Source organism: Ceratotherium simum, chromosome 40 (assembly GCF_057802395.1).
Source record: "Ceratotherium simum simum isolate JZ-2026a chromosome 40, ASM5780239v1, whole genome shotgun sequence".
Classification (NCBI taxonomy): domain Eukaryota; kingdom Metazoa; phylum Chordata; class Mammalia; order Perissodactyla; family Rhinocerotidae; genus Ceratotherium; species Ceratotherium simum.
The window spans coordinates 2,366,140-2,391,614 of NC_141939.1; the positions used below are offsets into that span (position 1 = coordinate 2,366,140).

Genomic DNA, 25,475 nt, shown 5'->3' on the forward strand with positions numbered 1-25,475 from the left:
CCCTGACTCACACCCCCTGCTTTAGCCTAGTTGATGCCAGGTGGGGGTAGGGGCTCAACTCCCCATTGGACCCTGCTGACACTGGGGTAAAGGGTTGACGCATACTGGTGATTAGCTCCACCTTACATCAACTCATAGGGTCTTGCTGCTGCTGTGTGGAGGTGAAGGCTTAGCTCATCAGTGGGCCCTGCTGACATTACCCTGATGGGAGAATCATCTCCACGTGCTTCCATCAGGCAGGAGATGGAAGACTAGCTGCCTGCTCAGCCCCCACCAACACCATCGGGGGGCGGTGTGGGAGAGCTACCACCTGGTACTTGCTTCTGCCTACTTTCTTGGATCAGGGGTCAGGTGAAGGATCAGTTCTTGCCAGGCCCTGCTGAAACTGGTGTGTGTGTGTGTGTGTGTGTGTGTGTGTGTGTGTGTGAGAGAGAGAGAGACTAATGAAGAGTGAGTATTGCCTAAAAGGTTTTCCGTTGTTAGGCCACCATCTTTCCTGTCCTTTGGCTATTCTGTCTGTGCCTATTAGAGATTCAGGGCATATATGCCCTGACCAGGATTTATGGGAGGCCATAAGGAAGCTCAGAGAACTTCCTGTCATTTCCTTCCTTCAGTCCCAAGCTTCCTAGGCAGCCTGCCTTCTTCTTTCCCCCTTTCAGAGCCTTCCTGTGCTTCTTTGTTGTGTTACGTCCAGGGTGGAGGACCTGGGAGGGATGGGGCCATTCCATCTTCGCAGAACCACGAGTCCCTATTCTTCTTTTTCAAAAACACCCAATTGCAATCACATTCTACATACAATTTTATATTATTTCTACCTAGCAAATCATAAGTTTTTAATTTCTGTACTAAACTCTTTGTTAAGTACAATGTTAAATGCTCTTTAACTCCCCACCGAGTGGCCAGAGCATGATTTACATCATCATTTTCCTACTGTTGAAAATTGAGATTCCAACACGATTGCTACAATAAATAATGTGCTAATGAAAATGTTTGTGCCCCAAAGTCTTTCTGTTTTTTTTTTTTTAAATTTTTTGTTTATTGCAGTAATATTGGTTTATAACATTGTATAAATTTCAGGTGTACATCATTGTACTTCTATTTCTGCATAGATTACATCATGTTCACCACCAAAATACTAATTACAACCCATCACCACACACATGTACTGAATTATCCCTTTCACCCTCCTCCCTCCCCCCTTCCCCTCTGGTAACCACCAATCCAATCTCTGGCCCTATGTGTTTGTTTATTGTTGTTATTATCTACTACTTAATGAAGGAAATCATGCGGTATTTGACCTTTTCCCTCTGACTTATTTCACTTTGCATTATACCCTCAATGTCCATCCATGATGTCACAAACGGCTGGATTTCATCGTTTCTTATGGCTGAGTAGTATTCCATTGTGTATATATACCACAGCTTCTTTATCCATTCGTCCCTTGAAGGGCACTTAGGTTGCTTCCAAGTCTTGGCTATTGTGAATAACGCTGCAATGAACACAGGGGTGCATGTACCTTTACAAATTGGTGTTTTCAAGTTCTTTGGATAAATACCCAGCAGTGGGATGGCTGGATCATATGGTAGTTCTATCCTTGATTTTTTGAGGAATCTCCATACTGTTTTCCATAGTGGCTGCACCAGTTTGCACTCCCACCAGCAGTGTATGAGAGTTCCCTTCTCTCCACATCCTCTCCAACACATGTTGTTTCCTGTCTTGTTAATTATAGCCATTCTGACGGGCGTCAGGTGATATCTCATTGTAGTTTTGATTTGCATTTCCCTGATAATTAGTGATTTTGAACATCTTTTCATGTCTCTGTTGGCCATCTGTATATCTTCTTTGGAGAAATGTCTGTTCAGGTCCTTTGCCCATTTTTTAATTGGGTTGGTAGTTTTTTTGTTGGTAAGATGCATGAGTTCTTTATATATTTTGGAGATTAAGCCCTTATCAGAAGTATGGTTTGCAAATATCTTCTCCCAATTGTTAAGTTGTCTTTTCGTTTTGTTGATGGTTTCCTTTGCTGTGCAGAAGCTTTTTAGTTTGATGTAGTCCCATTGGTTTATTTTTTCTATTGTTTCTCTTGCCTGGTCAGACGTGGTGTTTCAGAAGATGTTGCTAAGACTGATGTTGAAGAGCATACTGCCTATGTTTTCTTCTAGAAGTTTCACAGTTTCAGGTCTTACATTCAAGTCTTTAATCCATTTGGAGTTAATTTTTGTGTATGGTGTAAGGTAAGGGTCTACTTTCATTTTTTTGCATATGGCTATCCAGTTTTCCCAACACCATTTGTTGAAGAGACTTTCTTTTCCCCATTGTATGTTCTTGGCTCCTTTGTCAAAGATTAGCTGTCCATAGATGTGTGGGTTTATTTCTGGGCTTTCGATTCTATTCCATTGATCTGTGTGTCTGTTTTTGTGCCAGTACCATGCTGTTTTGGTTACTACAGCTTTGTAGTATATTTTGAAATCAGGGAGTGTGATACCTCCAGCTTTGTTCTTTTTTCTCAGGATTCCTTTAGCTATTCGGGGTCTTTTGTTGTTCCATATAAATTTTAGAATTCTTTGTTCTATTTCTGTGAAAAATGTTGTTGGAACTTTGATAGGGATTGCATTGAATCTATAGATGGCTTTAGGAAGTATGGACATCTTAACTATGTTAATTCTTCCAATCCAAGAGCACGGAATATCTTTCCATTTCTTTGTGTCTTCTTCAATTCCTTTCAGAAATGTTTTATAGTTTTCGGTGTACAGATCTTTCACCTCTTTGGTTAAGTTTATTCCTAGGTATTTTATTCTTTTTGTTGCAATTGTAAATGGGATGGTATTCTTAATTTCTCTTTCTGCTACTTCGTTGTTAGTGTACAGAAATGCAACTGATTTTTGTATGTTGATTTTGTATCCTGCAACTTTACTATATTCGTTTATTACTTCTAAAAGTTTTCTGGTGGATTCTTTGGGGTTTTCTATATATAAAATCATGTCATCTGCAAATAGTGACAGTTTAACTTCTTCCTTTCCAATTTGGATCCCTTTTATTTCTTTCTCTTGCCTGATTGCTCTGGCTAGGACTTCCAGTACTATGTTAAATAGGAGTGGTGACAGTGGGCATCCTTGTCTGGTTCCTGTTCTTAGAGGGATAGCTTTCAGTTTTTCACCATTGAGGATGATATTAGCTGTGGGTTTCTCATATATTGTCTTTATTATGTTGAGGTACTTTCCTTCCATACCCATTTTATTCAGAGTTTTTATCATAAATGGATGCTGTATCTTGTCAAATGCTTTCTCTGCATCTATTGAGATGATCATGTGATTTTTATTCTTCATTTTATTAATGTGGTGTATTACGTTGATTGATTTGCGAATGTTAAACCATCCCTGCATCCCTGGAATAAATCTCACTTGATCATGGTGTATAATCTTTTTAACGTATTGTTGTATGCGATTTGCTAGTATTTTATTGAGGATTTTCGCATCGATGTTCATCAGTGATATTGGCCTGTAATTTTCTTTTTTTGTGTTGTCCTTGTCTGGTTTTGGTATCAGGGTAATGTCAGCTTCGTAGAATGAGTTAGGGAGCTTCCCCCCGTCCTCAATTTTTTGGAAGAGTTTGAGAAGGATAGGTATTAAGTCTTCTTTGAATGTTTGGTAGAATTCACCAGGGAAGCCGTCTGGTCCTGGACTTTTATTTTTGGGGAGGTTTGTGATTACTGTTTCGATCTCCTTACTGGTGATTGGTCTATTCAAATTCTCTACTTCTTCTTGATCCAGTTTTGGAAGGTTGTATGATTCTAAGAATTTATCCATTTCTTCCAGATTGTCGAATTGGTTGGCATATAGCTTTTCATAGTATTCTCTTATAATCTTTTGTATTTCTGAGGTGTCTGTTGTAACCTCTCCTCTTTCATTTCTGATTTTACTTATTGTGCCTTCTCTCTTTTTTTCTTGGTGAGTCTAGCTAAAGGTTTGTCAATTTTGTTGATCTTTTCAAAGAACCAGCTCTTGGTTTTATTAATTTTTTCTATTGTTTTTGGTCTCTATTTCATTTATTTCTGCTCTGATTTTTATTATTTCCCTTCTTCTACTGATTTTGGGCTTTGTTTGTTCTTCTTTTTCCAGTTCCTTCAGGTGCATTGTTAGATGGTTTAATTGAGATTTTTCTTGTTTGTTGAGATAGGCCTGAATTGCTATAAACTTCTCTCTTAGAACCGCTTTTGCTGTATCCCATAAATTCTGGCATGTCGTATTTTCATTTTCATTTGTCTCCAGGTATTTTTTGATTTCTTCTTTGATTTCTTCGTTAACCCAGTCGTTGTTCAGTAGCATTTTGTTTAATCTCCACGTATTTGTGGCTTTTCTGATTTTCTTCCTATAGTTGATTTCTAGTTTCATACCGTTGTGGTCAGAAAAGATGCTTGGTATTATTTCAATCTTCTTAAATTTATGGAGACTTGTTTTGTGGCCTAATATGTGATCAATCCTGGAGAATGTTCCATGTGCCTTTGAAAAGAATGTGTATTCTTCGGTTTTTGGATGGAATGCTCTGTATATATCTACTAGGTCCATCTGTTCTAATGTGTCGTTTAAGGCCAATGTTTCCTTATTGATCTTCTGTTTGGATGATCTATCCGTTGGTGTAAGTGGAGTGTTAAAGTCCCCTACTATTATTGTGTTACTGTCTATTTCTGTTTTTATGTCTGTTAATAATTGCTTTATATATTTAGGTGCACCTACGTTGGGTGCGTAGATATTTACAAGTGTTATATCCTCTTGTTGGATTGTTCCCTTGATCATTATGTAATGCCCTTCTTTGTCTCTTTTTACAGTTTTTGTTTTAAAGTCTGTTTTGTCTGATATGAGTACTGCTACCCCAGCTTTCTTTTCATTGCCATTTGCGTGGAGTATCTTTTTCCATCCCTTCACTTTCAGTTTGTGAGTGTCTTTAGGTCTGAAGTGTGTCTCTTGTATGCAGCATATATATGGGTCTTGTTTTTTTTATCCAGTCAGCCACCCTATGCCTTTTAATTGGAGCATTTAGTCCATTGACATTTAAAGTAGCTATTGATAAGTATGTACTTACTGCCATTTTTTAACTTTTTTTTTTTTCTCAGTGTTTTAGTAGTCCTTCTCTGTTCCTTTCTTCTTCTATACAGAATTGATGGTCACTTTAGTTTGACCTCTGTCTGAAAGCTGTACTCTTTAACTCCCCTCCTCCCTCATGTTTTTGATATCATATCTAACCTCTTTGTTGTGCATTTGTATCCATTACGTTCTAATCATGGAAATAGATAATTTTTCCTATTTGTGGTCTTCTCTTTTCCCCTTAAATCAGTCCCTTTAACATTTCTTGTAGCACTGGTTTCTTGGTGACAAACTCCTTTAATTTTTGCTTATCTGGGAAAATTTTGATCTCTCCTTCCATTTTGAATGATAACCTTGCTGGGTAGAGTATTCTTGGCTGTAAGTTTTTTCCTTTTAGCACTTTAAATATATCATGCCATTCTCTTCTAGCCTGTAAGGTTTCTGCAGAGAAGTCAGCTGATAGCCTTATGGGGTTTCCTTTGTACGTATCTTGACATTCTCTTGCGGCTTTTAGGATTCTCTCTTTATCTTTAATTCTGGACATTTTGATTATGATGTGTCTTGGTGTGGGCCTCTTTGGGTTTATCTTGTTTGGGGCTCTCTGTGCCTCCTGTACCTAGATGTCTGTTTCCTTCCTTAGGTTAGGGAAGTTTTCATCTATTATTTCTTGAAATAGATTCTCTGCCCCCTTGTCTCGCTCTTCTCCTTCCGGGACACCTATAACACGGATGTTAGTGCGCTTGATGTTGTCCCAGAGGTCCCTTAGACTGTCCTCAGTCTTTTTAATTCTTTTCTCTTTTACCTGTTCACCTCGGGTAATTTCTTCTAGTCTTTCGTCCAGCTCACAGATCCGTTCTTCTGTATCCTCTACTCTGCTTTTGAGTCCCTCTAATGAATTTTTCATTTCCAGTATTGTATTCTTCATTTCTGATTGGTTCTTTTTTATATCTTCCATTTCTTTGTTGACATTCTCACTGAGTTCATCTATTCTTCTCCCCAGATCAGTGAGCATCCTTAACACTCTTAGTTTGAACTCTCTGTCGGGTAGGTTGCTCATTTCTGTTTCACTTAGTTCCTTTTCTGGGGTTTTGTCCTGTTCCCTTACTTGGAATGTATTCTTTTGCCTCTTCATTTTGCCTCTTTCCCTGTGCTTGTGTCTACGTATTAGGTAGGTCAGCTATGTCTCCTGCTCTTGGATAGGTGACCTTATGTAAGTGATGCCTTAGGAGGCTTCCAGTGTGCTTCCCTCAGTTCTCAATGCTCCAGGGGTGGCCCCTATGTGGGCTACGTGTGTCCTTCTATTGTGGCCTGTTTGCTCTCCCTGTAGGCGCCCAGGGAGGCTGAGTTATGCTCCTGGCCAGCTGTTGTAATGCTCAGCTGCTTGTAGTTGTTGTGGGCCCTTCAGCCTCTTTATCAGGTGTGGGGACCCCCAGCACAGTTGGCTGTAAGTTCTAATACCACATTTGTGTTGCAGTATTTCTTTTAAGTGAGTAGGCCCCCACCGTGGCAGGTTGTTAGGCTCAGGGCCTTACAATTGCTGTAAGCCTCTAGCCTATTAGGTCTCTTGTCAGCTCTCTGAGGATTGCAGCTGGGTGGGGCTGGCCTCAGGCACAGCAGCACCCAATTGTTTCAGGCTTTGGAAGGTGGGGCAAACCTCCTATGTGGGTCTTTGAGAAGCACAAGTCTTCTGCAGCTGACAAGCCCTGCTGCCTACAGGTCCACACACACAGTCAACACAGTCCTGCCCCGTGTGAGCGCCCCGACCTCCCCAAGTGGACCCAGTCTCTCCACGGCGGGAGCCCCACACACTCCACCACTGCCCCACACTCTCCACCCGCTCCTTGTGCCCATCCTGCCCTGCTCAAGTCGGCTCAGTTGCCAGGCTGCAGAGAATCCAGTCACCAATCTATGCAGGCCCACAAGTTGCCTGAGGGCTTGTTGTTGGGTGGGGCCAGTCTCTAGGGTGGGCTGCCTGCCCTGGCTGAGCTGGATTAAATCGGTGCTCTAGCCAGTGGGGCAGACCCTGGGCTAGCAGGCCTCAGGGAGAACTCCAATGGCGTCTGTGTCAGCACGCTCACACCAGGCCACAACAATGGCCGCCGCCAACGTCCCAGTCCCTGGAGAGGTCTCACCCCTCACTGAGATGCACTCAGGGCCTATTAGGTGAGTCTCTTGTCACCACAGCACTGTGCACCTTTCTTTCTGGTGATTTTAGGATGCTTTCTGGAACGGGTGAGTTTGTGCGCGGGCCCTTTAAGAGCCAGTTTTAGTTTCTTTGTGAACCGGGTTTTCTGGGGGTGCTCCCCAGTGCTTTAGTAGCAGGCACAGTCAGATATTATGCCGCTGGTGTCGATTGTGCTGGGTCCACAAAATGCCCACAGCGGGGGCGCTCCCTGGCTCAGGACCCCGCGCCTCCAGGGAGAGTGTGGACCTGTGAGCTGCTCCCGGCGGCCATGAAGCTGGCGGCTTGTGAAGGCGGCGTTTTTCCTCTCCAGAAGGGAGTCTCTGCCTCTTCTACCTCAGTTAGGATTGTCCGTTGTTGCAGGAGTTCCTCTCATCCAGTTTTCAGTTCTATCTCAGGGGTAATTTTTCCACGAGTAGCTGTAAATTGGCTGTGTCCACGGGAGGAGGTGAGTTCAGAGTCTGCCTACGCCGCCATCTTGACTTCTCTCTATCCCCAAAGTCTTTCTGTGTTTAGGATTATTACCCTAGACAGTCCCAGAAGTAGAATCACACACAGCCCAATAACAACAGGGAAGAGTTCCCCTTTTGTTCTCACCAGCATGGGACTTCAACACGCTCTTAAACATGAGCCAATTTGATAGAGAGAAGAAAACAGCATCGCAGTATGCCCTAACGTGCATTTCTCTGATCACTGGTGAGGCTGATCAATTGCCCTCATTTTGTAAATTGGCTTTTCATGTCTTTTGCCTGTTAATCTTCCAGGGCCTTACATACTCTTTGGGCATAGCCTTCCCAGTAGAAGAATCTAACTCAATATGTACAAGAAGTGGTTTTCTTAAACCACAAAATATATAGTTCAATGTCAAAGATCAGCAGAGAGAAATAATTTAATCCTCCCATTCACTACTGCAAAAATCAAGTGCCTAACAGGAAAACACCTGCCAATTAAATGAAGACATCAGATGAAGATAAAACGTATGAAAGACTTCAGATTTCTGGATAACTCTTAATCTTGAAAATTATGCCGTTTAAGAAGAATAAACATTTCCTGAATCTTACCTGCAGCATAACAACATTGTCACCTTCAAAAGTTACAAACACATCTGTGTCACATTTTAAGCCTGCAAGTCGGTTCTCCATCATGTAACCCTGTTGCAAAAAAAAAAAAAAAGAATAGAAACACATTTTAACTTTGCAACCCCATCACTAAAAAGGACTAACATTTTCTTCAAAGTTAAAAAATATACAGAAAATCGAAAAGAAGAAAATAACCATATTTCTCCTACCCAGAAGAACCAGTCTAAGAATTTTGATTCATCACATTAGCTTTTGGTGCATAAATACTATTTTGGGTGTTGCCTTCATTAGTAGTACAAACATTTGAAAATAGTCACATTTTTCCAAAATATTTCAACAAATTACACTGATTTTTTTCCTCTCTCTCTCCCAAATCTTATGAATTCTAATAAATGTGAAGGTATTAGCAATTACACCTGTAATATGCAGGAGAATGATGCCCCACCTCCAACCCCCAAAAACCCCTTTAAAATTAGCAAATATACCTATGATTCTTGGGAGATAACATAGAAATCCTAAATTGCCACTCTGCATCTTAATATCATTAAATACTCTGCATCATAAATTCACACTCCAGCTTCCGGCTCGTTTTTTTCCTTTTTCACTTCCTGAAATCCTTATTTAAATGGCAGTCACCTGCTGCTCCTTTTCAAACTGTTGATAGTGTTTCTGCACACAAACTTGGAGAATCCGCCACTCAAGAGGAAGGCGACCAGCCCCAGGCAAACTTGAAGGGAGCAAAGTCTGCCTTTGGCCTCAGGCTCTTCCCCTCCTGGAGGCCCCTGCGCTCTGTGTCTTCCAGCTCATTGTTCTCCCCATTAAATCTTCAGAACCTTTCCCACTCTCAGAATCTGCTTGCACAAATCAATCCTGCCTAAGTAAGTAACATCGGCTGTGACTGTCCTGTTACTTCTCCCAGGAGGATTTGCATTGAGCACTTTAGCAGTGCCAGGGAACGACAAGATTTAGCTCCTGTAAGAATGTTCAAGCCACACAGGGTACGGAACAGAAGGGTGCTCCTAGGAGCAGCCACATACTCCAACTCCAGGCACTGTTAATGCCTGGGGGGACCTACTTCATTTCGGAAAACAGTCACTAGAGTCACAGAAGCCAGCACTTCTGGGGTACCGCTGCCTGCAGAGCCCTCAAGTCCTGTGAGCATGCGCTCCTGCCCTGAGAGCCAGCCTCTGACGCCCCTCCACTTCCCCTTTCCTCCTCAGCATCACGGCGGTCTGGGCAGTCCAACTGGAAAGTGTTGTGGGAGATCAAGATTTGGCCACCCTGAAATATATCTCTTTACCTTGATTGTTTTCTCTGAGGGACATTTGACCTCCCCCACTAACTGCCTAAAGAATTTGACATGGTGGCTCCTTCCTGAAACAGATCTTCTATCATGATGGTTGTAAAGATAATGTAGGATAGAGGTTACAATAGGAAAGGCACCAAGCCTCTTTTATCAAAAACTCTGTCTCTCCCTCACCACATTATCTATAGATGACCCTGAAAAGAATTGTCTTCCTGCCCTCTGAAGTCCCAGGCCACTACCCGCCCCCAACACGCTCCTCGCCTTTAGCTGCAATACTTAAGCAAGCAGCTTAGACAGAGAGACGAGTTGCTCATTTCTGAGTTTCTCCCATGTATACATGTTATTAAACTTGGTATTATTTTCGCCTGCTAACCTGTCTTGTTAATTATTTGGCCAGCCATAAGAACCTGAAGGAAAAGGGCAGAGGGAGATTCTCCCTCTTCCCCCAGTGTCATCATATACAGTTTACAGAAGCAAAGGTGTCTTCACAAACCCACAGGGATACTGAATTCCTCTCATAAAGGTAAACTCATTGTATTTATGGAAAAATAAATTAGTAACATTTCCAACCTGGAGAAGTTCAACCTCCCCTTCACCCCTCTCCCCCCAGTAACCACAGGGTTAAACCCGCCCCACAGGCAAACCACATGAAATTAGGTTCTGACTGAATGTGATCATGCCTCAGAGTGTTTCCCCCACAAGGGCCATAGCTGACTCATTTTCATCATCATAATTCTACCATTTAACAAGCATCCACCACAAGCCAGATTCTGTGCTGGATGCTTTACCCAAACTTCATTTATTATCTCACTTAATCCTTTTCATCCTCACAACAGCCCTGTGAGGTAGGCGTTACCCCATTTTACAGATGAAGAAAGTGAGGCTTGAGGGCTATGTTGGAATGTTCCCGAATAATCTCTCAGGTTCTGGTGTGGAAAAGATTCACACCAAATATACCACCTCAGTGTTGGGAAGAAGCAGTTATACGTAAGAAGCATTGCTGCTAAGTGCTCAAAATAATAATTTTGAAGAACCAAAATACTTTTTCTTTGAGCATTTTGTTCTGGTCTCCCCCAGCAAGGGAGGGAGTAATGGGTTCTTTGTTGTTCTCTGATACTTCTGAACTTGTTCACACTCTGCCCTGGACACCAGGCCATCAGGGCCTGAGAGATAATTTACTCAAAAGAATCAGCAAACAAATACCAATAGTCTCTCAGAGAACAGGCAATAGAGCCCTGGGAACATAAAGATGTTCTATCTTATATTAATTAGTTCTTCAAATGCAAGAAAATTTATTTCTTGTCTAGGTAGTGACACTCAGCTTTGAACACCTCTTCTAGGTTGAAAATCGAGTAAAACTGCATGCCTGTTCTCCTGATAATTCTAGCCTCTCCAGATCCCTGACAGAGCTGAGGTAACAAGGCTTACAGCCCTCACAGGGCTTCCAGGCAACTGAAACGGAAACAGCAACGAGAAAACTCCAAGGCCAACCAGGCGCGAGGCAACGGCTGTCGCTTCCAATCTCCTGAAACTGCCAGGAGCACATTTATGACCAAATTCCCTTAGAAAAGGTCAGAGAGGCCCATGCTCATAAAAGTCTACATCCTTGGGATATCTGAGGCAGCCCATTTAGAAACTGACAAGGTTCCAAAACTCTCGGGCATCCGTGTTCTGTGTGAATCCGTATGCGAGTTTAGAGAAACACACGACAGAGAGAAGTCACCAGTCGGGGACTTGCAGCCATCTTCTTGAGGAACTTAAATTCTAAATTTGGGGCCCCTATCTTTGGGGACAAATGATTATAAACAGTTTGTGTGTGTATGCGTCTGTGTCATTTTCTAACTAAAAAATGAACTTTTGGGTTTTTTTAATTAATTCCTAAAAGCAACACATAAGCATTAAAAAAATCAGAAAATAGAGAAAAACAAAAGGAAAAAAGGTAAAGTCATCCATAATCTTATGATGTGGGAGATAAAAGGGTGCCTGAGAAAGAAAGACCCCAAGAAAAAAGCTTGGGATAGGAATGGGGGATTGCAAGGACAGAGGTAGGTGTTAGGGGGAGGCAGATGGGGAGAGACCCAGAAACCAACAGAGCAGATGTGGGCAAAGGGAGCCATAGAGTGTTCTGGAGGGAGGAGGGATATGACTGAGCATGGCTGCATGAGGCACTTCCCACACCAGGTCACAACCCAGCACTTGTTCCTTTCACATGGCTTAATAAACCAGTACCACAGGATGTGCCAAGAGAAGGGACAGTCACGGAGGCCATTACTGACGACCAATTTTATGTTCCGTGTTACACATGATGTATCATCTCCACTCTTCACAACAACATCTCAGCCTGGGGTTTGGTGACACTGTTCCCTCTGTCTGGAGCACTCCCCCCAGATCCCCATGGGGCTCTCTCCCTTGTCTCATTCCTGTCTCTGGTCAGAAGTTCCCACTGCAGGGAGGCCGTCTCTGGTCCTTCTGTCTAACACAGCTGCCCCACCCACCACCATCACTCCCCATCTCCTTACCTCAACTTATTTTTCTTCATAGCATTTCCTGGTGTCCTTATAAGAACAGGACACACAGAGGGAAGACCATGTGAGGACACAGGGAGGAGAAGACGATCATCTACAAGCCAAGGAGAGGCCTCAGAAGAAACCCACCCTGCCGACACCTTGATTTTGGATTTCTAGCCTCCAGAATTGTGTGAAAATAAATTTCTGTTGTTCAAGCCACTCAGTCTGAGGTACTTCGTTATGGCAGCCCAAGATGACTAATACAGCGCGTGTGTGTGTGAAGTGTTATCTTGAATCTTGCTTGTTCACGACCAGAGATAAATCAATGTGAACTGCTTCTCCAACATGAACGAATCCTTTGGAGTCTAAGGAAATCCTTCTCCGAGCCATCATCTCAAGGCACTCAAGAGCACCTTGGGTTTTCGTTAAAAAATGAAATGGTAGTTCCCAGAAGTTTTCTTCTTTCCACACTGGATTCCTAAGTGGGGGCATTTGCTTAGACGTTTCTGGTTGGGGTGCGGGGGAGATGAGAAAAAAGAGGGGAATGAGGGAAGAAACAGGTTTCATCTCCCAAAAAGTGAATAATATTTTCCATGAGCTTACTTCAGTCCTAATAAAAAAAGAAATGTGGACTAGGAAGAAAGAACTCTAAACTCCATGCTCCTAAAGCCAGCAGAATCCTCAGCGGTGATGCAGCCCAGAATCTGGTCTCCATGAAGAAAGAGCACATTGGGAAGACGTGTTACTCTATCTCTGCCTTCTGCGTTACGTCGAGCCTCGTAGCAAGTAATTGTGAACGTCATTAGGGTTGTGTCCCATTTCAGGGAGAGCCCCACAAAACATATTTCATGATTCAAACTTTGTACACTGAAAGTTTAATATTTTCCTGCTGTTTTTAACATCTCTGAATTTTTTTACTGTATGATTACATTTAATAAATGTATCAGAACAAATTAGACACAGGCTTTCTTCCCCCCTTTTAAGCAAATTGAGGGTAAATTTTGTTAATTTGAAAGAAGAAGAAACAGACAAAATCCATCTTATTTTATTTGTTAGGGGAAGGTCAATAGAAAATATAGACACCGACCCACCAACCAGGAGGAACTGTGTCTTAGAGCTGTATTAATTTTATACCTATACCTGTATCTCTACCACCCCGAATGGGGTGTTGGCCGCTGATGTGTGTGAGATTCACTGCACCCTTTCCTGTGACAGCCGTGATCTGAGTGGGGTCTTCTGACAGCCAGAGTTCAGGGCCCAGCAGATGATGGATGTTCTGATGGAGGTGATGGCGAGTTGTCCCACCCGGCCCTATATGCTTTGAGGTGACCCTGCACCCTCAGGGCTTATGAACTGGGGCGAGCGGGGGGGAAGGAATTCATTCAAGGGTCCCATCACCAAATGTATACTGAGGGTCTCGTGTCACAGGTACTACGCCACATGTTGCAAACCAGAGACATGGTCCTGTCCTCAGATGACAGACAGGCATTGGTCAGGTAGACAAATGAAACAGATAATTTAAAAAATTTATGGTAAGTGCCAGAAAAGAAAAGATCTGGGTTCCATGAGAAAAAAATAACAAGAAAGACCTCTTCAACCTAGATGCCCGAGAAAGTTTTCAGAGGGCTTGTTCAACTTGGAACCTTAAAGAAGCAATGTCAGCAAAGCTAGGAATGGGAGAAAGCTTGCTCCTGGTGAGAGACTAGCATGTGCAAACACCCTAAGGCCATGAAAGAGCACAGAATTTCAGGGACTGAAAAGAAGGTTGGGCTGGAGGTAGTAAGTGGGGGAGAGAGGGGCCCACAGAAAAGATTGAAGAGGCAGACAGGGGTCAAGTGACTCGAGGCCTCAGGAGCCATCTTGATGATTCATTTTACGTTAGTTTAGTCGCAATGTAAAGTTGTAAAATAATTTGAAGCTTTGGAATAAGATGACTTGTGAGTTTAAAAGGTGGCTCTAGCTGCTGAGTGAGCACAGCCCACTAGAGGCAAGAGAGAAGGAGTGGACCAGTTGGTGGCATGGAAACGAGAGACATGGGTGGCACGGAGATAGAGGGAGAAGGCTTGGAGAGGGTTGGGTGTGTGCATGAGAAGAAGGAAGACTGGGCCACATGACCAGTAGGTGTATGGTGTGGTGGTTACTGAGCTGGAGGATCACAGTGGAGGAGTATGTTTGTGGGGAAAGATCAAACATTCATATCTGTAAATGTTAGATGTGAGAATTGGTGAGACAATTGGTCAAAATGAAAGTTAGACACAAGACTCGGGAGAGGTGAAAGATGTCTGGGATGGAGATATAAATTAGAGAGTCCTCACCACATAAGTAGTATTTAAAAACTCCGGAAGGGACAGAATCAACAAGAGTGTGATGAGGACCCAGGCTCACCTTCCGGAAAATGCCAACATTCAGAGGTCAGGTAGAGTAAAACCGGTGGAGGAGACTAAGAAGAGAAAGGAGAAAGAAAGCCCGAGAGCTTGGGGGCCTGAAAGCTGAGAGAGGGTGTGTCCAGGAGGGACAGGTCTACCATGACCCCTGAGGCTGGGAGCTCAGGCAGGTGGGGACCAAGAAGGGTCCTTTGGACCGAGTCACAGGGAATCAACGGCGACCGGACAAAAACAGTTTAGGGAGCAAGGAGGAAGAGAGGCCAGATTTGCTTGGGACATCTGTCTCTGGAAATATGGCAGACCAGATATTCTTTAAAAAAAACTAACTCTCCAGTAGACACCATCGAAAATATGCTTGATAAAATATGTTTTAAATCATTTTGAATGCATATTAAGCTGATAAAGAGAAATACTCTGAGGGCGAACACAATGAGAGAGCATGACTCCAAAAGGGTAGGAGGTGTTGAGGCAAAGTAAGAGGTCATATAAAGATGCCCACGCAAACACAGTCCTCTGGTAAACAATGCCTACCATGGGTGAAATAAGAAAACACCACCCGTCACTCAAAAAGATAGTGAGAAAATTTGCTACTTTCAGCTCTGGCGGTGGGTGGAAGGGGAAAACATCTCTCCTAGGCTTTTCAACCATAGCCTGCATTCATATGGCTCTGAGGCCAGAATCCATACTTCCCCTGAGGCCCTCAAAGCCCCAAGCAGAGAGGCCAGTTTAAAGTCTGTTGTGGTCTCCAGGTACCCGGCAGAGTAAATGCAGATCCTCTCTGGCCTGAAAGAACTACCCAGATAAAGTTCCCAAAATCATGGGCTCAAGAAAAAAAAAATCACAAAACCCAAGGGGAAATAACGGACAATCAGAAGAGACAGACAATAATCAACAGAATCAAATCTGCAGAGGCAGCAGATACAGATATCAGCCTAATATACCTAGAAGGAGATAATATAAAGCACATGGAGAGACAGGATTGAAAGTGACAATGCCCTAAAATTTCCCAGAATTGTCAAGTAACACAAATCCACACCTTCAGCAAACCCAAATGACCCCAAAAATAAAAAATAAATTCATACTTAGATACATTATAGTGAAACCACAGACCACCAGAAAAACAAGAAAAAATATTCAAAGTAGAGAGAAAAAATAGACTGCCATGAAAAATTATAATGAGACAGACAGCTGATTCCTCAGCAACAAGGGAATCCAGAATAATAGTAAAAACTTCAAAGTGCCGAGAGAAAATAACTGTCAACCATGAATTCTATACTTAACAGTACTTAACCTTTCAAGATGGAGCATGAAATAAAGACATATCCAGAAAAATAAAAACTACATTTACCACCACAGACCCACACTAAATGGTATCCTGAAGAAGGTACTCTAGGAACAAGGAAAATGACTTAAGAGATGTAAGAAGGAATTGTGAGCAAAGAAATTGGCAAACGGTGGCAGTTCTAAAGAAATCCTGATTCCACATAATAATAAATATGATGGTTAATTTGTGGGACTAAAAAAACGCAGTCCTGAAATAATGGACAATGATACGCCAGAAGGTGGGAGCTGGTGCTTAGCGAAAGCAATCTAAGCTCTTGTATTGTTGGAGGAAAGGAAAGACAACAATTAACTTTAGACTTTGTGTGTTAAGCGTACACACTACAATTGCTAGAGTGACCACGAAATGAACAAAACTAGAATCATAACCAGAAGAGGGAAGAATGGAAATGGGAAAAAAATAATAAATCTGATAAAAAATAAGAAGCCCAAATAAGCAGAGATAAGACAGACCAACTAGAAAGCAAAGAGTAAGATGGAAGAAATGAATTCAAACATATCAGCAATGACAAAAAGTATTTAGACTAAACAGATAAAAATGAGGTTGTCAGAGTAAATTAAAGACACCAGATCAATGTTCTTTATAAGAAACATAAATTCAATACAATAACACAGAAAAATTTAAAGTAAAAGGATATAACAGATAAACACCAACCGAATGGAAGCTTTTGTCCTTATATTAATTTTGGACAAAATACATTTTAAAGCATTACTAGACTGAAAGATAGTCACTCCAGAAGGATCAAAGATTCAATTCACTAGGATGATAGAACAATTCTATTGTAAACATCTAATAACACAACTTCAAAATAATGAGACCAAAATTGGTAGAATTACAAGGAGACACTGACACATCTACCATCAACAGTGGGAGGTGTTAGCCCACTCAATAATTGATAGACCAGAAAAACCAAAACCTCAGTGAGAATAGGGAATATTTGAACAATGCCGTGAATAAGCTTGATCTCCTGGTCACATTTAGAACCCTGCACCCAATTACAGAACACACACATACACATACAGCACGCTTCTTTGAAGCGTGAAGACACGTGAAAACTGTCTGTGTTCTAGACCACAAAGTAAGTCATAATAAAGTTTTAAAAATCTGTATTACACTGGCCATTTTTTCTGATTACAACGGAATTAAGTGGAAAAAACCAATATAATAATAATTATTATTATTATAACAACAATAACAACAGGAAGTTACTAAAAAGAAGGCAGTACGATGAATATACTCTGTAGCTGAACTGCCTCGGTTTGAATCTTGGCTCTGCCAACTCAGGAGCTGTGTGATCTTGGGCAAATCACTTAAACTCTCTGTGCCTCATTTTTCACATACATAATATTGAGGTCATAACAGTCCTACTTTGTAGGGTTGTGAGGATTATATAAGTTAATCAATGTAAAATGTGAAGACTGGTGCCTGGCACAGTAAGAATTCAACAGAGTTTGGCTGTTATTATTTTTGAATACTAGACATTAGAAAATTTAAAAAACTACTCAACTAACTCATGGTTCAAATAAATCATTATGGAAATTGAAATATACTTAGAATTGATAAACAGAACATCTTATATATCAAATCATGGTTGATCAGCCAAAGCAGTATTTAAAAAGAAAAGTTGTAACTTTCAATGTTTATAATAGAAAAGGAGAAATGGCAAAAATTAATGAGATAACATCAAAGTTAAGGTCATAGAAGAAGTGCAGGAAAATAAACCCAAAGAAAGTAGAAGGAAATAAATAATGAAGATAAAAATCAATAAAATAGAAAAACCAGGTACAATCTGGAGAGAGTCAACAGAGCCAAAAGTTTATTATTTGAAAAAAATATGAAAATAGATCAAGAGATAAAGGGATGGGAAAAAGAAACAATATTAGGAGTGGCAAAGGGAACCTAACTACAGATATGGCAGGGATAAAAAGATAAGAGAGTATTATGAACCTTGTGCCAATAAATTTTTAAACAAAGAAGAAATGGACAAATTACTAGAAAAACATAAATACCAAAAGACTCAAGAAGAAATAGAAAATCTGAATAGCTATAACCACTAATGAAAGAGAATCAATCATTTAAAATGTTCCCAGAAGGAAACTATGAGCCTTATATGCCTTTACAGGTATGTGTACAAAATAGTCAAGGAATAGATAATTCAATTTTATATAAACTCTTTGAGAGAACAGAAATAGGAAAAACACACCCCCCAAGTAACTTAATGAGGGAGTTATAACTTTGATATCAAATTAGACAAGGGCAGTACTAGGAAGGAATAACACAGGGCGACCTCACTCATGATCCCAGATGGATAAATCCTAAATGAGTATTAGCAGACAGAATCAACAGTGTATTAAACACACACACACACACACACACACACATCATGACTAAGTAGTATTTATCGCCAAACTCAAGATTTATTAAACCTTAGAAAAACTGTTAATGTAAATACACCACATAGATTAAAAGGAGGAAAGGGTGTGATTATCTCAGTAAAATAAATGTACATAAGTAATTCCATAAAATTTAAATCCATCCACTATTTTAAAACCAAACAAAAAAATGAACACACACACATACAAACACACAAAAGCCTCTTCATAAACTAAGGGTAAAACATACTTGCCTTAACCTGATAAAGAACATCTGCAGGATATCCACTCTAAATAATATCCTTAATGGTGGAACAGTAAGCACACGTCCTGTAAAGTCAAGAATAAACTACAGGTTGGGGGCTGGGGCCATGATGTAGTGGTTAAGTTTGGCATGCTCCACTTCAGCGGCCCAGGTTCACGGGTTTGGATCCTGGGGATGCTGTGGCCATGCCGTGCCAACGACCCACACACAAAATAGAGGAAGATTAGCACAGATGTTAGTTCAGGGCTAATCTTCCTCAAGCAAAAAAAAAAAAGGGGGGGGGGAGGAAGATTGGCAATGGATGTTAGCTCAGGGCGAGTCTTCCTCAGCAAAAAAAAAGAAAAGCAAAGAATAAACTACAGGTGCCGTTATCAACCACTTCTTTTAACCATTGCACTGGAGATCCTCGCCACTTCAATAATATGACAAAAAAATAAATGTACATAATTGTAAAGGAAGAAACAAGCTATCATTTTTCGCAGGTGATATGATTATCTTCACAGGAAATGCAAAAGAACTACAAACATCATTAGAATTACTATGACGGTTTAACAAGGTTGCCAGATGTAAGATCAATATACAAAATTCAACTCCATTTCTCTACACCAGCCTGAAAAGATTAGTTAGAAAATATTTCAAAAGCTATCATATATACTTTAATAGATATCTGCTCAGCTACTATTCTCTGAGAACTCTCTCACCACCCGTACAAGTAGGGCATCAGGAGGCATGTTCATGATACATGACCTCACTCCCTAACCAAAAATGACTGAGTTGGGAAGGACTCCAACTCAAACTGAGCCGGGGATTTAGCACTGGATCTATGAGACATCATCTCAGAGTGCAGCTGGAATGGAGATGCTATAAACTCCATAGCCAAAGGACAACCACAAATGCAGAGGAGCAAGGAGAATGGGCAGACACCAGAGATGCAAAGGCTGAGACTATGGGTCCCCAGGGAAGGAGAGACCAAGAGCAGAGCTGCCTCGACTCTAGTCCCCTTCCCAGTTCCTGGTCCTCATGACGATTCCAGAACATACCTCCCTCTCTCTCCTTGAGATGTATTCTCCTTTGCTGCTTGAACAAGTTTTTAATGGGCCTCTCTTACTTGCATCCAAAAGAATTTTAACCAAGATGATTACAAATTTAGAAGTCAACTAGTGAAGCTTCATTTTTCCCCCTCCTTATTTCTTTGATGTGATGGGTGAATCCTTCTGGAGAGTTACGAACCATCTCAAAGGAGGGAAAAAGAGAATACAGTAGATTCAAAATTTGGCAAATTGGCCCAGGATTGATGCCAGCTCTATCCATTATTTTCTCATATATCTGGATGCTACCCATTCCATACAAAATTTATAATCACCTTCTTTACACCCTTAAGAAGTTTGGGCTGAGACCTTCAAAGGAATGTTGCCAACAAAATAGATTGTCCTTGGGTTATTTTAGTAATCCTTCTTTTCTTTATCAGGGATGAGGGTTAGTTTTACTGCCTGCTACTCTCACACTCTAATTTGCCTGACAAGATAAGACCTACTAACATAAGACATTCACAAATATGACACATGGATTTTCTCACTGGGAGATGATTTTTTCCAGTGACCACAGGTTAACAACAAAACACAAAGGCTTGTTTAAAAATTGTGGATTATGTTAAATGAGGGTTGAACGTATAACATTGATTAACATGGAACCCAGCAGCCAGAAACAAAGTTATCATCCCCGTACCCCCGAAAAAAAAGCAAGGTCTCAAATTAGGGACAAGAGCCTTGAGTTTGGAAGACCGGAATTAGAACCCCTGCCTCCACATTTTGCTGTATCTGAAGAAATAGCATCTCACCTCTGGTCTTAGTTCTCTCATCCATGGGAAAACCATAAGGATAATAATTCCTACTCACAGGACTGTTGGAGGATTAAAGGTGGCCATATCCATACAGGCCCCTGACACTTGACCTAGCAGGGACTCAGAGAACGTCAGGGGGTCAAAAATGAAAACCTCTTTTGAAAAATAAGAGCTGATTCCTTTAATCTTGGAGCAAAGTTCTTCCAAAGTTGAGAAATAACTTATCATCACAAAGTGATTTTTATTGTGCTTTCTAAATCCCTACAACCAAACAGGTTACTGTCCTCATAATGATCAGAAAGTGACAGCAGAGATGACAAGAAGCCTAGAATTTAATCTGGAGCCCCACAATGTTGGGATTTTTCTTGAAGGCCCTCACTGTGTCCAGAGAAAGGGGTCTCTGACTGATGAAACGAAAAGGGAGGGAGTTGGTCAGAGACCCACGGTGCCCTAGAAAAAAATAGGATGGGGCAGAGCAAAGGGTCTGGCTGATACAGTTGTCATAGCAACCACTGAGAAGACTTTCTCCTGGGGTCAACACTTGGACCCCAGCCAGTCCCTTCTCGGGAGGTTTGCCAGATCTGGCCTTGGACTCTTTCCTAGCATGGGCTGTACCTGAACCCCTTCCATTCTGCTACCCAGTTACTTGGCATTATGGTGAAGCCCAACTTGCCCCTACTCTGCCCACATATGCATTCCTAGCCAGCTGGACCCCTGACCTTCAGACTTAGAATCCAGCATCACTAGCTGCACATGGCCCAGGCACCTGCCAGGATTTTTCTTGGCTCTGTTTCTTCTCAAGAAATTGGATAGGGAGCAAAACGGTCTCTGCCATATTAGATCCAAGCCAGGCTGACCTACTGATCTGTTTTGAGAGATACTTGTCTGGGGGATTGTTGTGAAAAACTGAGCATTCACACCAATACTATCTATTTTATTCCAGGGAATCTGCAGCATCCAGGACTGAGGGGTGACTCTCCAAAGACTCCTCCTTGCACCAGCCAGCCTGCCTGCACAGAGCCCACTTTACCTGGAGGACTCTGTATTCCCGAGGAGCTTCGACTCTTCCTCAGGGCTGGGCAGGGGCCCACTGAGCTCTTGGATTTTTGAGTCTGATTTTTCTAGTTCTTCTGGCTCTTCTCTGGTCACCAGCACTCTTAGCTGTCTACATTCAGAGACCCTCTATCCTTACCACTCTGCAGTACCCCAGAAACCGGGAGCCGTGTGTGACAGTCAACAAGCATCCTCGCAAAGGCTGGCCAGACTCCTTCAGGAGTGGAGTAAGGGCTTCAGCCTCAGCACACAGACTTCAGGTCATCTCTTTGGGATTCCCAGAGTTTCTGTTTTGGTTATTTCAGGCCTTGGCTCTGTTCCAAGAAATGGCTGACGCCAGATAAATGAAGTGGTGCTGAATCTCCCTGGGGAATTAGTCTCGGGACCAAGTCTTCTAAATAACCGGGAGACTCGGCATCACACCACTTGTTATTTATTTTAATTCACAAACGCTTGTAGTTGTTTCAGGGTCCTCTGATGCAATCTTTAAAATATAATGACTCAGTCACTGCCCAGCTGGACTGCATCTCTAAACAGCAAACAGCAGCTCCGTGTCTAACATGAAAGGGATGGTCAACACGTGTTTGCTGATAACTTTATCACCAGGCTGGGTCGTAGAGCTCTTCTGAGAATTTCTCCTGCTCCAATTTTGTCCAGATATTTCTTATTCTGCTTTGGCCAGTTCTACTCTTCCCTGTGGGATTCTGGAACACACTAAGGAAAAACGGAGCAGCCAGGGACTAAGATGAGAAGGCTCTCGTGGAGGGGCCCTGATGGAGGGGGCCTAAAATCCTGCTGTAGAGACTGATCCTGAGAGCTCAGTGAGCCCAGCAGTGGTATCTTCCGGTGCTGATATCAAAGGGGCCAATGTGGAGGGCACAGACCCTGGCCATGGCATCCAGGTACAGGTAACACTCAAGGGCCAAGGGATACTATAGAAGGTCCCTGTGAAGATTTTGACTGTGCAGGGCTAAGGTCAGCAGCTAGGGTGCTAGATACAGCTCTATCCCAGTGGGGCAGGCGGGGGTAATGGGTGGGGGGACATTGGGAACCATACAGTGTGTCCAGGTTCCAAGTCTGTCTTTGTAGACCCTGATGCTTTGGAGTCAGATTTGCTCAGAACATGACTTACCTCCACGGTCCAAAGCTGCACCCTGAGGAGCCCCAACCAGACAGCTCCCTGTCTAATGGGTCAGGAGGGAAGGGGAGAGGAAAAGGGAGAGAGCTGGGGTCCTTCATTGTAAGCACATCCAGAAAAAGGGAAGAGAAGGAGAGTCAAGTACACATTGAGTGCCCACAATGCACTAGGCTTTAAGAGTTAAGGAAACTGACGGTCCCAGTGGTAAGGTCCAAGGTCACAGAGTCCTGACCGCAAGATTCCACCCTTTCTGTGACGAGGTGCCCCTCCCACTTCTCAGAACGCCCTCTCCACAATGCAGCCCCATATGAGGCAAAACTATAAGATCCAGGGCTCCGCTTCCCTACTCTTCTCCCAGACGATTGCAGGAAATTCAATCTGGGTTTGCTTGACTATGGAGAAAAGAGGCAATATGCAAGTACAGTTAAATATCAACAGTCTTAAAAACTTGGTTGACCCTGTCAATCCTTAAAGATAGAAGGTGGGAAGCAAAGAGAAGCAGCCGAGGCCTGCGTCACGTGACTAAACACAGCCCACAGAGTTGTGCTCTCAGCATTCCCACGTGGGCAGGTGAAGGGTTTTCATCATGTCCAAGCGAGGCCAGTTGGATTCTCCACTTACATACTGAGATTAGAAGGCAAAATGCAGAACACGTGTAGGCATAAAGCCCTGGCCATTGGGGATGGCACCCGGCTACACGCCAAAGGCAGGCTTTGCCTTCCCAATTCCTATTCCAGCCCCTCCCTGACTCACCAAAGATGTCTGGGGTCAGTAATTGAACCACGTACCGCCTCCCTTCCCTCAGCTCTACAACAGAGAGAAAGAGCAGGGACCCACCTCAGAGCGCCTGAGAGGAAAGGAAGGGTCTGGTCCTGCGGGCCCGCCTCCACCATGATGGGAAGATCCAGTTCAACTCACACTAACTTCTGGGCGGCTCAGCAACCTGCATCCATGGGCACCGGGAAACTGAGGCTCAGGGAGGGGAGCGACCTGCCCAAGGTCACCAAAGTGACAGGCTAAATTCAAACTAAGCTCATCCCACTAAAATGACGCCAGCTGTTTTCTGGAGCATGAGGGCAGAAGCCAGCACACTCAGTTTGCAGACAGAACAGTGGTTTGGTGCATGGGCTCTGGAGATAGACTCTCTGGGCTGGAAGTTTGGCTCTGCTTAACCTTGGGCAAGTTACTTAATCTCTCTCTGGCCTCAGTTTCCTCCTGTGTACATCTAATAGCAGTACTCAATTAATTTGAGAATTAGCTAAGTTACTACTCTATGTAAAGCACTTATAAAGGTGTCCACGTAGATAGGAAGTGCTTAATGACTGCTAACAAAAACAAACAAAAAGCAAAGAGACCCTGCAGCCCCTGGTCCTGCGCTCCCACATACTCTGCGTCTGACGTGGGAAAAGGCTGCCTTTTCATCAGCACGGAGAATCAGTCAGAGGGGCAGGTCTGGAGCACCAGAGGCACAAAGCCCCGTGGAGTTCAGCCCCTCATCTTTGGTAAGCGTGGACCTCCTGACACTAAGAGGCTTGATAAGCTGAAGTAGGATCTGTGTGCAATGCAGGGTGTGATGGGGTCTCATTCACCCAGGGATATCTGCTCATTCCACACAGCAAAGTTGAGCCTCGCCCCCTTGGGGAGCCTCCCCTGATACCCCAGTGTGATTTCCTACCCTCCTCCTCTGGGCATAGCTTTACCATAGCAACATGGGCTCTGGGGTCAGACAAATTGGGCTTTGAAGCCCCCAGTAACCCGCGGGAGCTCGGGCAAGTCCAACTGCTCTGAGCCTCATCTTCCTCATCTGCAAAATAGGGACAATCAAAGCAGCCAGCTCCTAGGGTTGTCACTGGATTTAGGATTATTATATCCTCTTGAACTGGACCCTTTGTCATTATGAAACAACCTTATTTAACCCTGCCAGTAGTCTTTGCTCTGAGGTCTACTTTGCCTGATATGAACAATCACTCTAGCTCTCTTCTGATGAGTGTTAGCGGGCTATACCTTTTCACATCCTTTTAACCCATATTTTGTCTTGCAAACAGCTTAGTTCATACATATTGTCCATTTTTTGGTTGTTTCAGTCAGGAGGACATATCAGCTGCATGTTCCTTCAACGTGGTCAGAAGCAGAAGTCCCCTAATGCTCATTTGACTGAATTCTTAAGGCCTCCCAGTTCCATGCACAGTGTAGAGCGGCGCCCCCCTCACATTTCCTGGCCTTCACGCACAGTATATAGCGGCGCCCCCCTCACATTTCCTGGCCTTCACGCACGGGGTAGAGCGGCGCCCCCCTCACATTTCCTGCCCTTTGGGATGGGGAACATGTGCCTAGTACAATGCTCCACACATAGAAAGAACTCAGACATACTTAACAATGACTCAATCAGCAGTCATTAAGGCAACGGAGTGCTTGCATATGAAAATTCCAACCAGTATTGTTCATTTGATGATCTGATTTTGGAAAAAATTTCTTTTTTGTATGAAATCTCATTTATTCCAAGCTTTGTGCACAAAAAGTGATAGACCATGCTCAAACGGTAGAAATAGTTAGAAAAAATTTGAGCTTGGAAACAAAGGAGTTAAAAGACAAAAATATGATTTAATTCCAAAGTTTCACTTCTATTTGTACTCTGCATATATCTACTTCACTGCTAAGAATGTTTTTTAAACAACTAAGCGCTATTCTTGCAACATTCATCCTATCACCCAAAGAGAGCAATAGTTGCCAATGCTCTTGTAGAAACAGCCAACCTAAGACTTTCTCATGATTTCCTGACACAGAGTGATAATGTTATTAAAATCGACCACCAACTGCTTTGGAAACATTGATCTGTGGAGAGAGAGAATCTCAGAATCCAAGGTTTCCACAGAACAGTTTAAGAGCCACAGTTCTGGGATCATGAACTCTCACCTAGACCAAACGC

At 42.7% G+C, this 25,475-nt stretch overlaps 1 protein-coding gene across 5 annotated transcripts in view; it reads right to left on the reverse strand.

Annotated features, from left to right (window-relative positions):
* Positions 1–25,475, reverse strand: part of ACOXL (acyl-CoA oxidase like) — a 376,737-nt gene that overhangs the window by 153,303 nt on the left and 197,959 nt on the right. For all 5 annotated transcript variants that reach the window (XM_087426114.1, XM_087426113.1, XM_087426115.1 and 2 more), the window contains one exon: positions 8,325–8,414. In XM_087426114.1, the coding sequence (XP_087282240.1) occupies positions 8,325–8,414 (90 nt within the window). The remainder of the gene's footprint in view (positions 1–8,324; positions 8,415–25,475) is intronic.